The sequence below is a fragment of the Neltuma alba genome, unplaced genomic scaffold, assembly GCF_004799145.2.
Source record: "Neltuma alba isolate B1F8T4 unplaced genomic scaffold, ASM479914v2 tig00012894_pilon, whole genome shotgun sequence".
In the NCBI taxonomy this organism is placed as follows: Eukaryota; Viridiplantae; Streptophyta; class Magnoliopsida; order Fabales; family Fabaceae; genus Neltuma; species Neltuma alba.
Window position 1 is genome coordinate 154358 of NW_021637266.1, and position 16093 is coordinate 170450.

At 31.4% G+C, this 16093-nt stretch overlaps 1 protein-coding gene across 1 annotated transcript; it reads left to right on the plus strand.

The window, feature by feature from the left end:
* The first annotated feature begins 6741 nt into the window (after window positions 1-6741).
* Window positions 6742-8181, plus strand: LOC114732240 (uncharacterized). Its single transcript, XM_028919536.1, has 2 exons — window positions 6742-7944; window positions 8017-8181. Exons 1-2 carry the CDS (start codon window positions 6742-6744, stop codon window positions 8179-8181), a joined length of 1368 nt encoding a protein of 455 aa, XP_028775369.1.
* Window positions 8182-16093: the final 7912 nt, after the last annotated feature.

Sequence of the window (16093 nt, forward strand, 5' to 3'; positions counted from 1 at the left end):
CAAGAATTGAGTCCTATATTAAGGACCGGGGGAGTATCATAATAAAGTCTAATACATGTAACCACACGGATGCTGGCCCATGAAGCAAAGATTTTATTTTGAAGAAGTAGAAATCGGAAAGCACATGTGGATTAGAATTGATCGTATATAGATACATATACATGATTTTTGTTATAATTTACACTTTCATTACACAGAGCAATCGATTTCTCGACCTCATATTTAAGAATTGTTATTAACCCTGTTTAAAAAAAATATGCATAGACTAAATTGAACTAAATTTGTTATCAATCTTGGTGTAATAACTAATAAGGACCTCAGGCTGAAAATAACAGCCCAAAGTCTGGTTTAGTCCAGTGCCAACTTGAGGTTGGGTTAAACTGAACTTGATCCATATGATTGCCTAAACTAGTCCAGGGAGACCAAGACTTCAATTTAATTTTTTTTTCAATGGGTCAGATTGGATTAGACCAAGTGTTTTAAAGGGTTAGTCCTCAGTCCAGTCCAACCCAACAGACCAGTTCGATCTAATCTTGCTTTGGGTCATTTTATTTTTTTTACTGGATTCGCTCGGATTGGATTGAGCCATACTGGACCACCAGGTTATTGTCCAGTTCTAGTAAAACACATTAAATGTATATAATGATTTTTGAAGTTACAAATTAAAAGAGGATTTTAAAATTTAAAAAAATAATTACATTAATTAATTAAAAATAAATTAACAATATATATATAGAACTGATAATATGGGTTAGACCCAGGGGCCCAACGCACCAACCCACCAAAAAAGAAGGGTTGGGTTTGGCTAAGAGTCAATCTACTAGTAAATGAGCCTTTTTAACTTGTACTGTCAAACCCGCAGCCCGTGGGGCGTGGGCTAACTCACATTTTTTTTTAAATTTTTTTAATTATTATAATTATATTATTATATATTATATCCTATCTAAAAATTTTTTAAAAATACTAATATAATTTATTTGGTGCCTTCAATCAAATACAAACTCGTGATAATGATGTAAACTCGGATCGTAAACTTGAATCGTGAACTCGTAAGAGTTTATTTTTATTAATAAACTAATATTAAAAGTATATAATCAAATAATTAATATATAAAAAATGAGAACAATTTCATTTAAATATATTTTAAATTTAAATAATTAAAATTATATCTATCAATGTTCATAATTTATAATATTTAACAAAGAAACTTCTATAAAAATCATATGTAAAATCACTAAACATAATCAAATTAAAAAATTTAGCACGAGTTTAAGAGTGAGTTGACACGATTTTATAAGCTAAAAACATAAAAACGGTAAACTCAATAAATGAACTTGTAAGTTTAACCGAGTTTACAGTTATCATGAGTTTAAGAACGAGTCAACACGATTTTGTTAGCTGAAAATGTAAAAATGTTAAATTCGGAGAGTCAACTCGCGAGTTTAATAACATTGGTTACATTGTTGATCTAAGAGAGCTAAGGGCACCTACCGCGTTAGCGGCCAAAGATTGGGCAGTTATAATAATATTCTCAGGGGACGGGGGGTCATTGGCAAAGATACATCTGTTGCTATTATCCCAAAGTTTCCAACAAATAGTGCTGAAGAGAAGTCTCCAATGGGTATCCTTGCGATGGGAATTAAGATTCCATGATAACCAGTCTTTGAGGGGCTTGTGAAAGAAATCATGGGCATTTTATGGCGAAATTACCTTCAACCCACAGTTTCTTGCAGCAGGACAATGGTGAAGGATGTGATTGAGGTCTTTTTCAGCAGGGTGACAGATTGCACAAGTTCCTTCTAAAGTCATTCCCCTTCTTACTCGTTCGGCATTTGTAAGAAGGCGATTTTTCAGTGCAAACCAAAGGAAAGTACGTATTCGTTGCAATCCTGACCATTTCCAAATCCACAGCCAGCGGTGATCTTGCTCATCCCAATCATGTTCCATCTCGGCCTGATATGCTGATGCTGCGAAAAAGGAGCCATTTGAGGTGAGGGTCCAGAAACATGAGTCTTTAGTCTCCATAGCCTGAGGAGGAGTTATCACAGCAATTTGTAGGATCAAGTGTGGTGGAAAGAGGTGCTGGAATTTATTCCACGTCCGTTGTCCTCCGTCATCAAACAAGTAATTTATATATAGGAACATAAGAGTATTTTAAAAAAAAATAAATACAAAAAATAAAGTAAATTAAAATCTAATATTTAGAATTAAATTAAATATCTAATTAACTCTTATATTTAGAATTAAATGTGGTAAGACCAAAGTCTTCAACTAAATAATTTTGTGATAAATATATTTATATTTTGATTTTAGTTTTTCATCATCCACCAAAAATAAAGTGTCAATGTACGCGTCAACGTTAACTGAGCACTCTCTCACAATGAGGACACGTGTAATTGCCTGGAGGAGGAGGACATGTAAATAATAAATAATGAAGGGACTACGCCCAAAATGTTAGATGCCGCGAGATGTCACGTGGCTGAGATCCAGAGGTGCATGGATCTGCTATTGTTTTTATTCATTCACTCTCGTCTTCCTTTCTTTTTTTTTGAAATACTCCATTCGGTGTCCCAGAGAAATAAACGTCTTTCAGCCGTGACAATGTCCCCAGACTAATCCGGATTCGCACTCTCGTCTCTCCTTGATTGGTCATATCATCATATCATGCTGGATTGAAAACCACCCCCCTATTATTTGAGCTAGTCTCACGCCTTATGCCTTACCCCATCCCTATTATTTGAGCTAGTCTCAAGTAATTACCCGTAACTATCCTATTTATTCAGAAATATATGTTGTTTATTTATAAATCATATTATTAAATTTTTTAATATGAATTTATAATTTCGTCATTCATTTATTTTCATGCATGTTATTATTTTCATTAATATATATATCAAATTTTAAGACAATTAATAAATTTAAGATTTTTAAGTTATGATAAAACATATAAAGAAACATCTTTTACAATTATTAAAACGTGTATTCCATCCTTCGCTGCCCCGGAGCTCAAGATAAGAGACCTTATTTTCAAACAATAATACGTTTTTGCGGCTTTTATATTAAATACTACCTCTTGTCCTCAATATAATAGCTAGTTGACTAATTTGAGAAGATTAAAAAAAATTAAGATGCTTATTTGTAATAAATATGTGTTATTTTTCTCAAAATATCATTACTAATCAAGTTTATTAGTTAGAACTATCATTATTAGAATGACTATCTTGAGGAGAAAAAAAGATAAATATAAGAGACAGAGTCAATTAGAGTCTTATATTTATGATCAAAATAAAATTTAAACGAGGTCTTATATTAAGTATATGAGGTAGAATAACAATATATTTATATATATATATACCCGTTGTGATTGATTTATATAAATCACGTTTTAATTAGGAGAAATTTATAGTTCTAAAGAGGTCTCTGCTCTTTTCTTTTTTTTGTTCAAGTATTTAATATTTTTTCGTAAATAATCAGTACTTTATGCATGTTTTTTTTCCTCTAATAACTGGAGTCTGAAAGCTAATAACTTCAATTGTAGGACGATTTTAACGAGGCAATTAACTTTGTTTGATTATGATGAAACACTCCCCCAGATTAAAATCATGAGACAGTTTTGGTGAAGTATATGTAAAAATATAAGGCATTTTGGGTTTTTGAGGAGTAATTAATATTTTTCTCCAAAATCATCCTTAAAGACTATTAAAATTAAGAAGCTCTCATTGTGATATTAATGACTAGCAAGGTATAGCCCCTCGCTCGGGATGATTTTATAAATAAGCTAAAAATAAGTATTTTTTTAATTCTCTAACTATTTTTAGGAATATAAATTAATTGAAAATATGTTACTAATTTATTAATTTTTTGGTGGAATATAATTTGTTAATTTTAAACGGGTGGAGTAGTTAAAAACAACATATATCCCTTCGTTGCATAAAGCAAGTGGGAGAATTATTATTTTTTTTTTTTACCAGACAAGTGGGAGAATTATTTATTAGTTGCAACCAAATATAAGCAATATTTTGGCCCAAAAAACGAAAGCAATGTTACAGATTTCAATAAATATCCTAATGTGACGTCTATTACCAAAAAAAAAAAAAAAAAAAAGAAAAGAAACATATCATATTTATTCATTCAACTATCTATCTACTACCCAACTAGCCAGGTACACTATCCTTCGCATGTTTATTGGGAGAAAAATAAGAATAGACTATTTTTTCCTGAACAATTATTTTTAGATACACGTGTTCATGCCTATATTTGTCCATTAGTCATGCTATTAGGCAAAGGATAGACTATTTAAGACTGAGATAAAGTATGTACTCTTCTTATTATTATAAGTTTCAAATAACAAATTTATGAATAATAAATAATTAGTTAAAAATAATAAATAAGTTAGAAATATACTTTTATTTTTAAATATACTCTTATAATAAATAAGAAAAAAAAATAAAAGAATGTGAGAGAAAATATAATAAGAGAGAACTAATTAAGGGCCATATTGAAAAAAAATACATTAAATGTTAAGACAAATCTAAATTGATTCTTATAAAATGAATTACATTTCTTTCTAAATTTAAAGCTTATAAATAGGATCAGAGGGAGTGTCAATTTACTTGTACTAAAAAAAAAAAGGCAAAGAACCCAAATCAAATGATTTGCCCTCATGTTAAAATATACTTTTCTGATCCTATTTATAAGGTACTCCTAACATACTTCACATAACTCAAGAAAAATCTTAACCTGTATTAATTCTCTATTAAAATATAGCAACTTTATCCATATTTAATATATATACATTAAAAAAGAAACTATTTATACTACAATAAATAAAAAATGATATACTATATTTATGGTAAAATTTTAATAAAGTGACTTATAATAGAATCAAGAAAAACCTTTTTCATTGTCTTATAAACACTTTTTTTTTTTGGAGGGATGGCATTCTTGGCTCTCGTTAGGAAAAATATTAACTACTCCTCCGATCCTTAATATAAGACTCAATTATTGAGTTATTTTTTGTCCTAAATATAAGACATATTTCTCATATTTATCAATTTTTTCTAAATTATCCCTATGGATACTCCATCAACCATAATTAAGTAGAAGAGAGAGATGGGATATCAAGAAAGATGATTATGGTGTTTTAGAAAAAACATGTCACATTTTTTATAATTAACTAACTTATATAACTTTCTTAATCTAATCAAATTAGTTAAATGAGTCTTATATTAAGAATTGGAGGAGTATTTGATTCCACAAATTTGAAAAATTATAAGGGATTTCTGGATCCAAAAGCGTCATTTGGAAATCAGTGCAAGGGTCAAAGCCTCTCCCCTTTTGCCTCCCAGTGAAGTCTTTGGGTATTTTGACAGAAGATTCGGCTGGAATGGGTAGACCACGTAGGATCTTTACGTAATATTTTTAGTGTTTTGGGCTTAGCCCTTTGTCTCACCCAGGGGGGGGAAAAAAGAACAGAAAAAGCCCCTCACCTTTTTGTTCTTCTCTCAAGTAGAGAAGAGGCAGAGAAAATATTCATTTGTTAATAAGTGGGGACCCAATTATCATTTGTTTCTTAAAGAATGGCCTAGTCTGAATTAGGAGTAGTAATTTGGAAGGATTATGTAAGTGGGCCAGACAAATCCATTCTGCAATGACAGGTCCATTAAAATATTCGAATCCTAACCCAATATCTTAAATGTTGTCTGACTGGTGAGACCATTACATTATGAGTGGCCCAGTTCATGATTTCAGTAGTTGACGGCGGACTGCACACTCCTCAAGTATAATTAGCTTTAGAGCAAGTCTTCGTAACAAATTAATGTTCAATTTTTTATTAAAGGAGATATCCATATTTAATACTATTATAAGAATTTATTTAAATTTTAATAGTTCCACGTGTTAAATATTTGGGAAAATTAATTCGTAGGTCCTTATAGTTCACTTCAATTTTGAATCAGGTCCTTATAGTTTATTTCTTTTGAATAGGGCCCTTATACTTTGATCCGTTAAACCCATCCATCCTCAAAGGTTAACACCATTATAACACCGTTAAGTTTTGATGATGTAGAGGCTGACTAAACTGACATGTGGATAAAGAAACATGAGTTGGCACCACATGGATTAATTTTGACGACAGGTGGATAATAAGGTGATTAAGAAGCCTTTAACTAAGACCATCGTGATCAGTCGATTCAAGAAACCATCGCATTCCCGCCCTCTCGCTAATTTTGCGGCCAGTTGCAGAACGTTCAGTTTTGGTTTTCATTGGGTGCAGAGGACGGCGGCGACCAAGATTATCCAGGTAAAACTGCATTTTGGTACTGTGTCTCGATTTGTATTATCTGAGTAAGGCTGCGTGTTGGTGCTTTGCCTCAACGTGTTTTATTTTATTTCTTGCTCTCCATCTCTCAAACACAGTTTTTGAATTTCGAGCAGGTAACCCATATTTCATATCCATTTGTAAAGGTCCCATCTTTGATCTTCTATAAATTAAAAAAAAAAAAGTACCCTTATAAGCATGTGCAGATTTTCTCTATCCACAATGAGAAGAGAACAAAGATGTTGATTTGACATAATAAAGTTTGAATCTTTTTTGAAACCGAAACTATACATTGAATATTAATTCCAATCAAAATCAATAAAAATGATTTTGGCTTTTTAAAGTTATAATTTGTTAAACGCTTTCTACATTCTATGTTTCTCTCATTAATTTTTTTCTTTTGTTCTATCAGTTTAGTATATATGGAACGAAGGAGGGGAGATGACGTAGGCATAAAAAATGGGAATATAAATTTAGGGAGTGGGAACGAAATAGAGGTTGAGGATGATAATTTGACGTGCCCGCAAGCTGAGGATAGTGACGATGCAGAGTTGGATGATGATTGTTTTCATCAATTTCTTGATGTTGATGTTAAGAATGTGGGTCAAGGAAGTAGGGGTTCTAATCATTTGGCCGAATTCGAATCTGTGCATTCAGAGGCTGTTACTGCTTCTGAGTTACCGAACGAGAACACGTTGGCTATGCTTTCTGATCTAGAAGATGATGAGTTGTATGAGGAGTATGCATGTGATGACAAGGACAATAAGGCAATAACAAGGTATGAGAAATACAATTGTGCTCAAATGTGCAAGGAGTTTGAATTTAAGTTGGGAATGGAGTTTAATTCAGTCCAACAGTTTCGAGAAGCCCTCAAGGAGTACTGTTTGCTACATGGGTATGATGTTAAGTTTCTTAAAAATGATAAGGAAAGATGCCGAGTTAGGTGCAAGAAGAAGTGTGGTTGGTTGATACTTGTAAGCAAAGTTGGTGGCTCAATGACTTTTCGAGTGAAAACACTTGGACCAAAGCATACTTGTGGGGTAACATTTAATTCAAGGTTAGCCACATCAAAGTGGGTTTCAGAAAAGATAGTAGATCATATGAGGATGAATAAGAATTTGAAGCTAGGAGATGTGGTTTCAATAGTAAAACAAAATTATATGGTGCAACCTTCAATAAACAAGGCATTTTGGGCTAGGAAGATTGCAAAGAAAACAATAGAGGGAGACCACAAAGAAGAGTACAACAAGTTGGTAAACTTTTGTAATGAAGTCAAGAAGAGAAATCCGCAATCTACATTTGCTTTTGTCACTGACACTACTTATTATGTAGATCGCCCACGTGTGTTTAAGAGATTGTATGTGTGCTTAGAACCAGTGAAAAGAGGTTTTATGAAAGCATGTAGGCCAATTATTGGATTAGATGGTTGCTTCCTTAAGGGCACATACGGAGGTATTTTGTTGGTGGCTGTAGCTCGCGATCCTAATGATCAATATTTTCCTCTAGCTGTAGCGGTAGTTGAGACTGAGAACAAAGATTCTTGGACATGGTTCTTAAAACAATTGTTTGATGATATTGGTAGTATGGCTAAAAAGAAATGGGTTTTTATCTCAGACCAACAGAAGGTAATATGTTTAGTTAATTTTTACACTTATTTAACATAAATTTCAAAACTAACAATTATGTTTTAATTGTAGGGATTGGTTCAAGCTTTTGGAGAATTACTTGAAGGTGTTGAACATAGATATTGTGTAAGACACTTGTATGCCAACATCAAGTCAAGGTATGGTGGTGGAACGGTGATTAGAGATTTAGTGATACGTGCAGCGAAGGCCACTTATCCCCAGCTTGGAAAGAACTAATGAAACAATTGCATAATGTGTCAAAGGAAGCGCATGATCACTTGATGATATTTCCTCCATCTTGTTGGACCAAGTCTCACTTTTCAGAGTATTCAACATGTGATATGATAATGAATAATATATCAGAATCTTTTAATAGTCGGTTGTTGGAAGCAAGAGAACTTCCCATAGTAGGTCTTCTTGATTGGATTCGGATTTATTGGATGAATAGATTTGCAGAAAATCGCATCAAAGCTGCAAAATATCATGGGAAGGGAATTGTATGCCCTCGTCCCCGTAAGAGACTTGACAAGGAGGTTGAAGAGTCTAGAAAGTGGATGCCAAGATGGGCAGGAGACGACAAGTTTGAAGTTCAATATAACACTCAAAGATTTATTGTTGATCTCAAAGAGAAGACTTGTGAATGTCGATGGTGGCAGTTATCTGGAATCCCTTGTAGGTAATTAGATAAATTGTCTTATGTGGTTATAATCTGAAAAATTCAATATATAACTTGTTTCTTATCTTGCAGGCATGCTGTTATTTGTATTTACGAGAAGCGTGAGGACCCTCATACATATGTCAATGAATATCTTACTCTGAACAAATATGAAGAATGTTACGCTCCCATTATACATCCCATAAATGGAGAAGAGTTGTGGGAACAAATTGAATCAGAGCCTATAGATCCTCCAACATTTCACAAACGTCCTGGTAGACCTAAGAAGCGACGAAAGAGAGAGAAAGATGAGCCACAACCTCCACACAAAATCAGGAGACAAAATACAAGCATCAAGTGTAAAGCTTGTGGTAATTATGGTCACAACCGAAGAACATGCAACCTTCAATAAAAAGCCCACCTCCAAACCATTGATGTACCCAACTCTTTTGGAGTTTTAGACTTTTAGTTATACTATTTTAGGTTATTTAGTATGCAGACAATGTCTTCAATTTGTTTTTGGTTGTGGCAATGAATGCTAATTTAGTATGCAGACTTTTATATCTTTCTTGCTGGATATTTAGTATGCAAACAATGACTTCAATTTTAGTTCTAATTTTTCTTTTGATTGGAGACGAAAGACTGGATTTATTATTTCATATTTGCTTTTCATGAAAAAATACCAATTGAAGTGGAGGGTTTATTCAAACAATAAGAAGCTAGATCAACTATTCAATCAAATGATATTGAGCATGTTTCTCATCTCTTCTTGAAAAGCCCTTTCCATTTCATAATAATATCCTCTTAGTTGATTGAAGTGCTTGACTAACATGATTCTGTATCCAGCAATAGGACCTATATTGATTGTAAAATATAAGTAGGCGCATAAAAAGGAATACTCCAAAGCAACAGGAAACATAAATAAAGTATCCCATAAAAAATTTGCACAAGGTACATGTAGAATAGAATATTTCCATCATTCAATATTTGGAAATTTAATTAGACAATTGATATTAAAAAAATCTTCAACAAGCACAACTTACTGTTTTCTTGAGAGAAGTAAGATCCCAAATGTTGATATTATCAACGAAGAAACCAACAATGCGAGCAAATAATAAAATCGGACATTTTAATTTATATATGAAACATGACTCTTTAATTTTCCTCTTCAATTGTTGATTTACATATGATTACTGTTTTCACCATTAAATTGTATTCAACGTGCGGCTAAGTTGGGACATCATCCTCTTCAATATAAGTTTTGACAATTTCAATTTCTTGCCATGATTTACTTTCTTAATCTTCAATTGCTAACCAGTTAAGGACTTAAGCTCGATAGTATAGGATATGCTAAATAGTACAGGATCCACTGGGTTTATATCAGAAGTTTTGAAAACTCAATTAAGATCCACCAAAAAAATAAAACTCTCACGGCAAGAAAATTAAAGAAGAGAAACAAAAATCTAGCAATAAGTGGTAGATTAAGATATAAGAATGGTTGAGTAATACTTGACGACATATAGCACCGTGAATTTTAAAAGTACGTTCCTTGTATCATGATTGCAATTGCAGGCAAGGAATTCCGCGGCGGGAGTCGGAAACTGAAGACCTAGAAACAGTAACCCTTGATTTTTTTTTCGTGTTTACCTGAAAGTTTTAAAAGTAAAATAATTTTAATATTATATTTTTAACATGTCAGCTAGCCATGAAAGCATACTATTAGCCATATCGTCAAAACTTAACGGTGTTATAACAGTGTTAACCCTTAAGGATGGATGGGCTTAACAGATCAAAGTGTAAGGGTTTGATTTAAAAGAAATAAACTATAGGGATTTGATTCAAAATTGAAGTAAACTATAAGGACTCGCGAATTAATTTTCCCTAAATATTTCATTAAACGATAATTTTAGTTAATACATATAATCAATAAGGATATTTTAGAGAAGACAATACCTATTTATTACAAGTAACTAATTTAAGAAACTTTTTTAATTTATTCAAATTAATCAACTGATTCTTATAATAAAGATCAAAGATAGTACTCAATAGTGTTAGAATAAAATTGTCTTCAACCAAAAAAAAAAATTTAAAACTTTAGAGTCTAAAGAAGTAAAAATCACGCGAAACGCCAAGGCGTTGTAAAAAAGCAAGAGGTTTCTAAGTTGTGATGCTCCTGCTGTACTATTTATAAAGTAGATAAATAATATTTTTTTAATTATTTTAGAAGAATTTGGTTTCTTTCTTGGAGAAATCACAAATAAAGACCCTCGAATTAGCAAAATCACTCTATGGTCACCTGAATATGCCAAATTACCATGAGGGACCCGGTCTCAAATTGTAATTATGAAATCATGGCTAAATTACCAAAATACCCCTCTTTAATTTTTTTTTTTAAAAAGAAAACCACTGCCTCACCGGAATCTGGCCACCGGCGCCGGAGCTCCGGCGGCCGCTTCCGGCCACTGTTGGCGGCCGGACCCCGGTGTCCGGCCGCTTCCGGTGGCCTTCCTTTGTTTTTTTTTTTGTAACTGTTTTTTTTTAAATAGTGAGGGAAGTGAGGTTTGGGGGATTTGATCCCCCAACCTAATGCTTCCCAAAATAAGGAATGATCATTGAGCTAACAAATTTTTGTTAACATTATGATGCAAAAAAAAATATAAGTTAACTCATTTACTCTTGTTCCAGGTGATAACAACAATACATTTAAAAATAACAAGTTCTGATTATAAAATAACAAGTTTGGGATTAAATTTTAACAACACGTTTTTTTTATAACAAAAACACTTTGTTTCAAGTGATAACAACAATACATTTAAAAATAACAAGTTCTGATTATAAAATAACAAGTTTGGGATTAAAATTTAATAACACGTTTTTTTTATAACAAAACACTTTGTTTCAAGTGATAACAATAATACATTTAAAAATAACAAGTTTTGATTATAAATAATAAGTTTGGGATTAAAATTTAACAACACGTTTTTTTTATAACAAAACACTTTGTTTCAAGTGATAACAACAATACATTTAAAAATAACAAGTTCTGATTATAAGATAATAAGTCTGGGATTAAAATTTAACAACACGTTTTTTTATAACAATTAATTATTTTATACTTTTAAAAAATAAATTATTTATAACTTATAAAAAATATTTTTAATATATTTATTTCTCTAAAAAATACTGTTTAATCTGTATATCTATACAACTCATTATAAATCAAACTACTTCTTATAAATTATAAAGTATTTATAATAAGGCATTTTTAATCTATTAATCATAGTATAAATTTTATATTATAAAAAAATATGTTGTTAAATTTTAATCTCAGACTTATTATCTTATAATCAGAACTTGTTATTTTAAATTTATTGTTGTTATCACTTGAAACAAAGTGTGTTGTTATAAAAAAAAAACGTGTTGTTAGATTTTAATCCCAAACTTGTTATTTTATAATCAGAACTTGTTATTTTTAAATGTATTGTTGTTATCACTTGAAACAAAGTGTTTTGTTATAAAAAAAACGTGTTGTTAAAATTTAATCAGAACTTGTTATTTTATAATCAGAACTTGTTATTTTTAAATGTATTGTTGTTATTACCTGGAACAAGAGTAAATGAGTTAACTTATATATTTTTTTGCATCATAATGTTAACAAAAATTTGTTGGCTCAATGGTCATTCTTTATTTTGGGAAGCATTAGGTTGGGGGATCAAATCCCCCCAACCTCACTTCCCCCACTATTTAAAAAAAAAAAGTTGCAAGAAAAAAAACAAAGGAAGGCCGCCGGAAGCGGCCGCTGGCGCCGAAGCTCCGGCGGTCGGACCCCGGTGTCCGGCCGTCAACAGTGGCCGGAAGCGGCCGCTGGAGCTCCGGCATCGGTGGCCGGATTCCGGTGAGGCAGTGGCTTTCTTTTTAAAAAAAAAAAATTAAAGAGGGGTATTTTGGTAATTTGACCATGATTTCATAATTACAATTTGAGACCGGATTCCTCATGGTAATTTGGCATATTAGGTGACCATAGAGTGATTTTGCTAATTCGAGGGTCTTATTTGTGATTCTCCCTTCTTTCTTTCTTACTAGTATAACGTGGAGTAATTTTTACTGCTTTTTTGTTATTATCAAAAAGAAAAAAAAATATCTTTTCATCCTATTTATAAGTAACTTCATTACATTATTAATATGAACATACTATTTTATCTTTTCTTATTATTGTATAAATTATTATTTTTTAAAAGTGTATATGTTAAAGAAAAAGTTGAAAAATTGTTAAATTTTAAGATATAACTGATTAGATTTATGGTTTAATTGTTCTAATAAAACATGATGAAATAATTTATAAATAGAATTAGATGAGTATTTAATGATAGAAAAAATTAAATAGTCCTGTGCTAAATTAAAACGTAGTACTGTCATGCAACGCAAAATAAAAATATGGAAAAATGACGTTTTGGCACCAGCCGATCAAGATAATGACACTTTAAAATATCAAAATTTTAAAATATCAGCAGAGTATCTTATTCCCTTAGTGACATTTCAAAGATTTATTAAATATCGACAAAGGAAAAGGCACTTAATTGACATTTTAAAATGTTATTATTAGTATTATTCCACTATTATTTAGTCTAAAACTCTAGAGGGTCACTTATTACTCTAAAATCATGCCCCTCAGGTCTGCGTTCCAGTAGCGGGATGGTTAGAAAGTAGGTAGTAAGGCACTCCCACGCCTCCAGGTACTGGGCTCGAAACGCGGCACGCCCACGGGTAAATTCCGGATTAGTCAATTACCTAAAGGGTGCCGGATACTGGGGGTTTTAAGCAAAAAAAATAAAAATAAAATCATGCCCCTCAGGCTCCATAACCTATGGGATAATTAATGCTAAGCGGGATCCAATTTTGCTGGTCAAGTTTTGGAATCTGGATAACCTGTGGACCCAATTATTTGCACCAAACTCAATATTTTAAGGATATCGGGTTTCCGTTAAGACATGCCGTACTTGGCACCCGGGAAAAAAAAAAAAAAACTTGGCATGTCCATAGAAATTTTGCATGATTTTTTTCAAAAAATTATGGCATATTTAAAATTTTGAACTAACAAAACTACTATATTATTAATGTTGAGAAAGAGATATATTTTTTCTGGGAAAATTTCAGAAAAAGAATTTTGAAATTATCATTTCCCAATTCAGTATCTAAAAATTAAAAATGATGGAGAAAAAAGTGATGTCTGATAAAGTATTTTGCAAATATAGTTAAATAACTAAAACATCCTTATATTAAAAAGTTTATTAACAAGTTCTAAATGACAAGTGTTGAATGGCAAATAACAAGAAATATACAGACAATAACAATTTTAATAACTTTGTTTTTTAATATGATACAAGAGCATTTTAGTCATTTAAATATATTTGTAAAATATCATATTAGACACTACTTTCTTTTCAGTCATTTTCAATTCTTAGATGTCCAATTTAGAATATTACATTTTTTAAAACTTTTTTATTTGTTATTTTCCCTATTTTTTTGGCCGGCAAGATAAATGAATATTTACTTGCATCCTAAGCATATCTGATCTGCGTGCACATTTTTTTAATATAAAATTTAAATTATTACAAATTGGAAAAATTAATCTTTTGGTCCTCTAATTTTTAACTCAATTCTCTAACTATGACTGGACGTGACTGAGTCTCTGAACTTTCAACTTGGTGATGACTCAGTCCTTTAACTTTTCACATTTAATAATTTAATCCTTTTTTATATATAAATTATGTTGAGTCATCAATTAATTATCTGATGTGGCAAAATATCATTTAAAAGTATTAAAAATTGCAATCAGTGCTTCCAGCATGGGAACAAAAAAACGCAAGGTTTTTTCTTTCTTCTTCATCCGCTCCGGCAAGGCCGACAGATGCAATAAGAATGGATATGAAAAACAAGTAAATAGAAGTTTGGTGGACCAAAGATAGAGATAACTGGAAGCCACGACAATTTTATGCCATACATGAGACTCCATTTTAACTATGCTTCTCTAACCTGGTCTCCAAATGTCAACAATGACAGACTGGTACCCAGTTGTCAGTACAAAAAAAAAAGAAGGTACCCAGGTGCTTTTAGTTTTGTAATTGATTCAATTTCAAGAATACAATTCGATAGTGCTAATTTATATTGGAATTGTATGATGTTGTCATAGGGCTTGGGCTGCATACCGTGTAGCTGACTTAGGTTATGTTTAGGATTGCAGTTGGAGAAGCTAAAAATACATGGAAAAGTGTGAAATTGAGGTTAGTGACTTATTATGGCTTAGAAGATTGTTTGGATGGGGCTTCTTTTCTAACTGACTTATGGAAAAAAAATAACTTTTCTAACTGACTTATCCAACACAATCTGAATTAACTTTTCTAACTGATTTATGGGAAAATTATGCAAAGCTTATGATCTAATTAGTCATATGATTTCATTTACTTTAATTAGAGATCAAATAAATTTTAATTTATATTCTTATTTATCCATTATGTATATTTAATTAATTATCTACAATGTGTTTTCAAATTTTTCTCCGTAACAAATATTTTTATTTTATAATCTCACAAATAAACTATTTATATTTTATCATAATAATTTTACGTATTTTTTAAGTTATTATCACATTAAAAACATAAAATTTCAAACACTACTATTCAATAAAATCCATACATTTTTCAGTCATTTATAACTAAACTAACTTTTTTATTAATCATTCAAGCAACTTTTAACTTTTTCAACTGATTTTTTATAAGCATCTATCCAAACATAAATCATATTACACTAACTGACTTTTACTCTAACTTTAGTTACAAAAGTCAGTTAGACTATAAATCAGTTTTGTCCAACGCCAATCCAAACATACCCTTATATTTGGTTCACACTGTAGCCCTTTTGAATTTTCCCTGCGTGGCCTCGCCGGAGTGGTTGAAGAAGAAATCTGATGTCCCCCCCTCCAAATGAAGCTCTAATTGCAATTTTTAATACTTTTAAATAATTATTTTTTGCCACATTAGATAATTAATTGATGACTCAACATAATTTATACATGAAAAAAGATTAAATTATTAAATGTGAAAAGTTGAGGAACTCAGTCATAACCGAGTTGAAAGTTTAGGAATAGAGTCGCATCGAGTTATAATTAGAAGATTGAATTAAAAATGAGTTAAAAATTAAAAAGCCAATAGATTAATTTTTCCTTACAAATTATTTTAAGATTTGAGAAGGTTATTTAAGAACCACTATTTCGTTGTTAACAGCACAAAAGTTTGGTTGATTGATCATTCCAACTTCCAAACCCGTCTCCTGTACTAATGCTATACCATAAGGAATGGATAAAACAAGAGAGCCCCTGAATCCTAATCCTAATTACAGCATACAAATCTAAAACGAATTAAAGTCTGATTATTGATGGTTCGGATTTCTACTGGGCTACTTGGCTAATGCTTAATGATTATCCAATCAACAGGATAA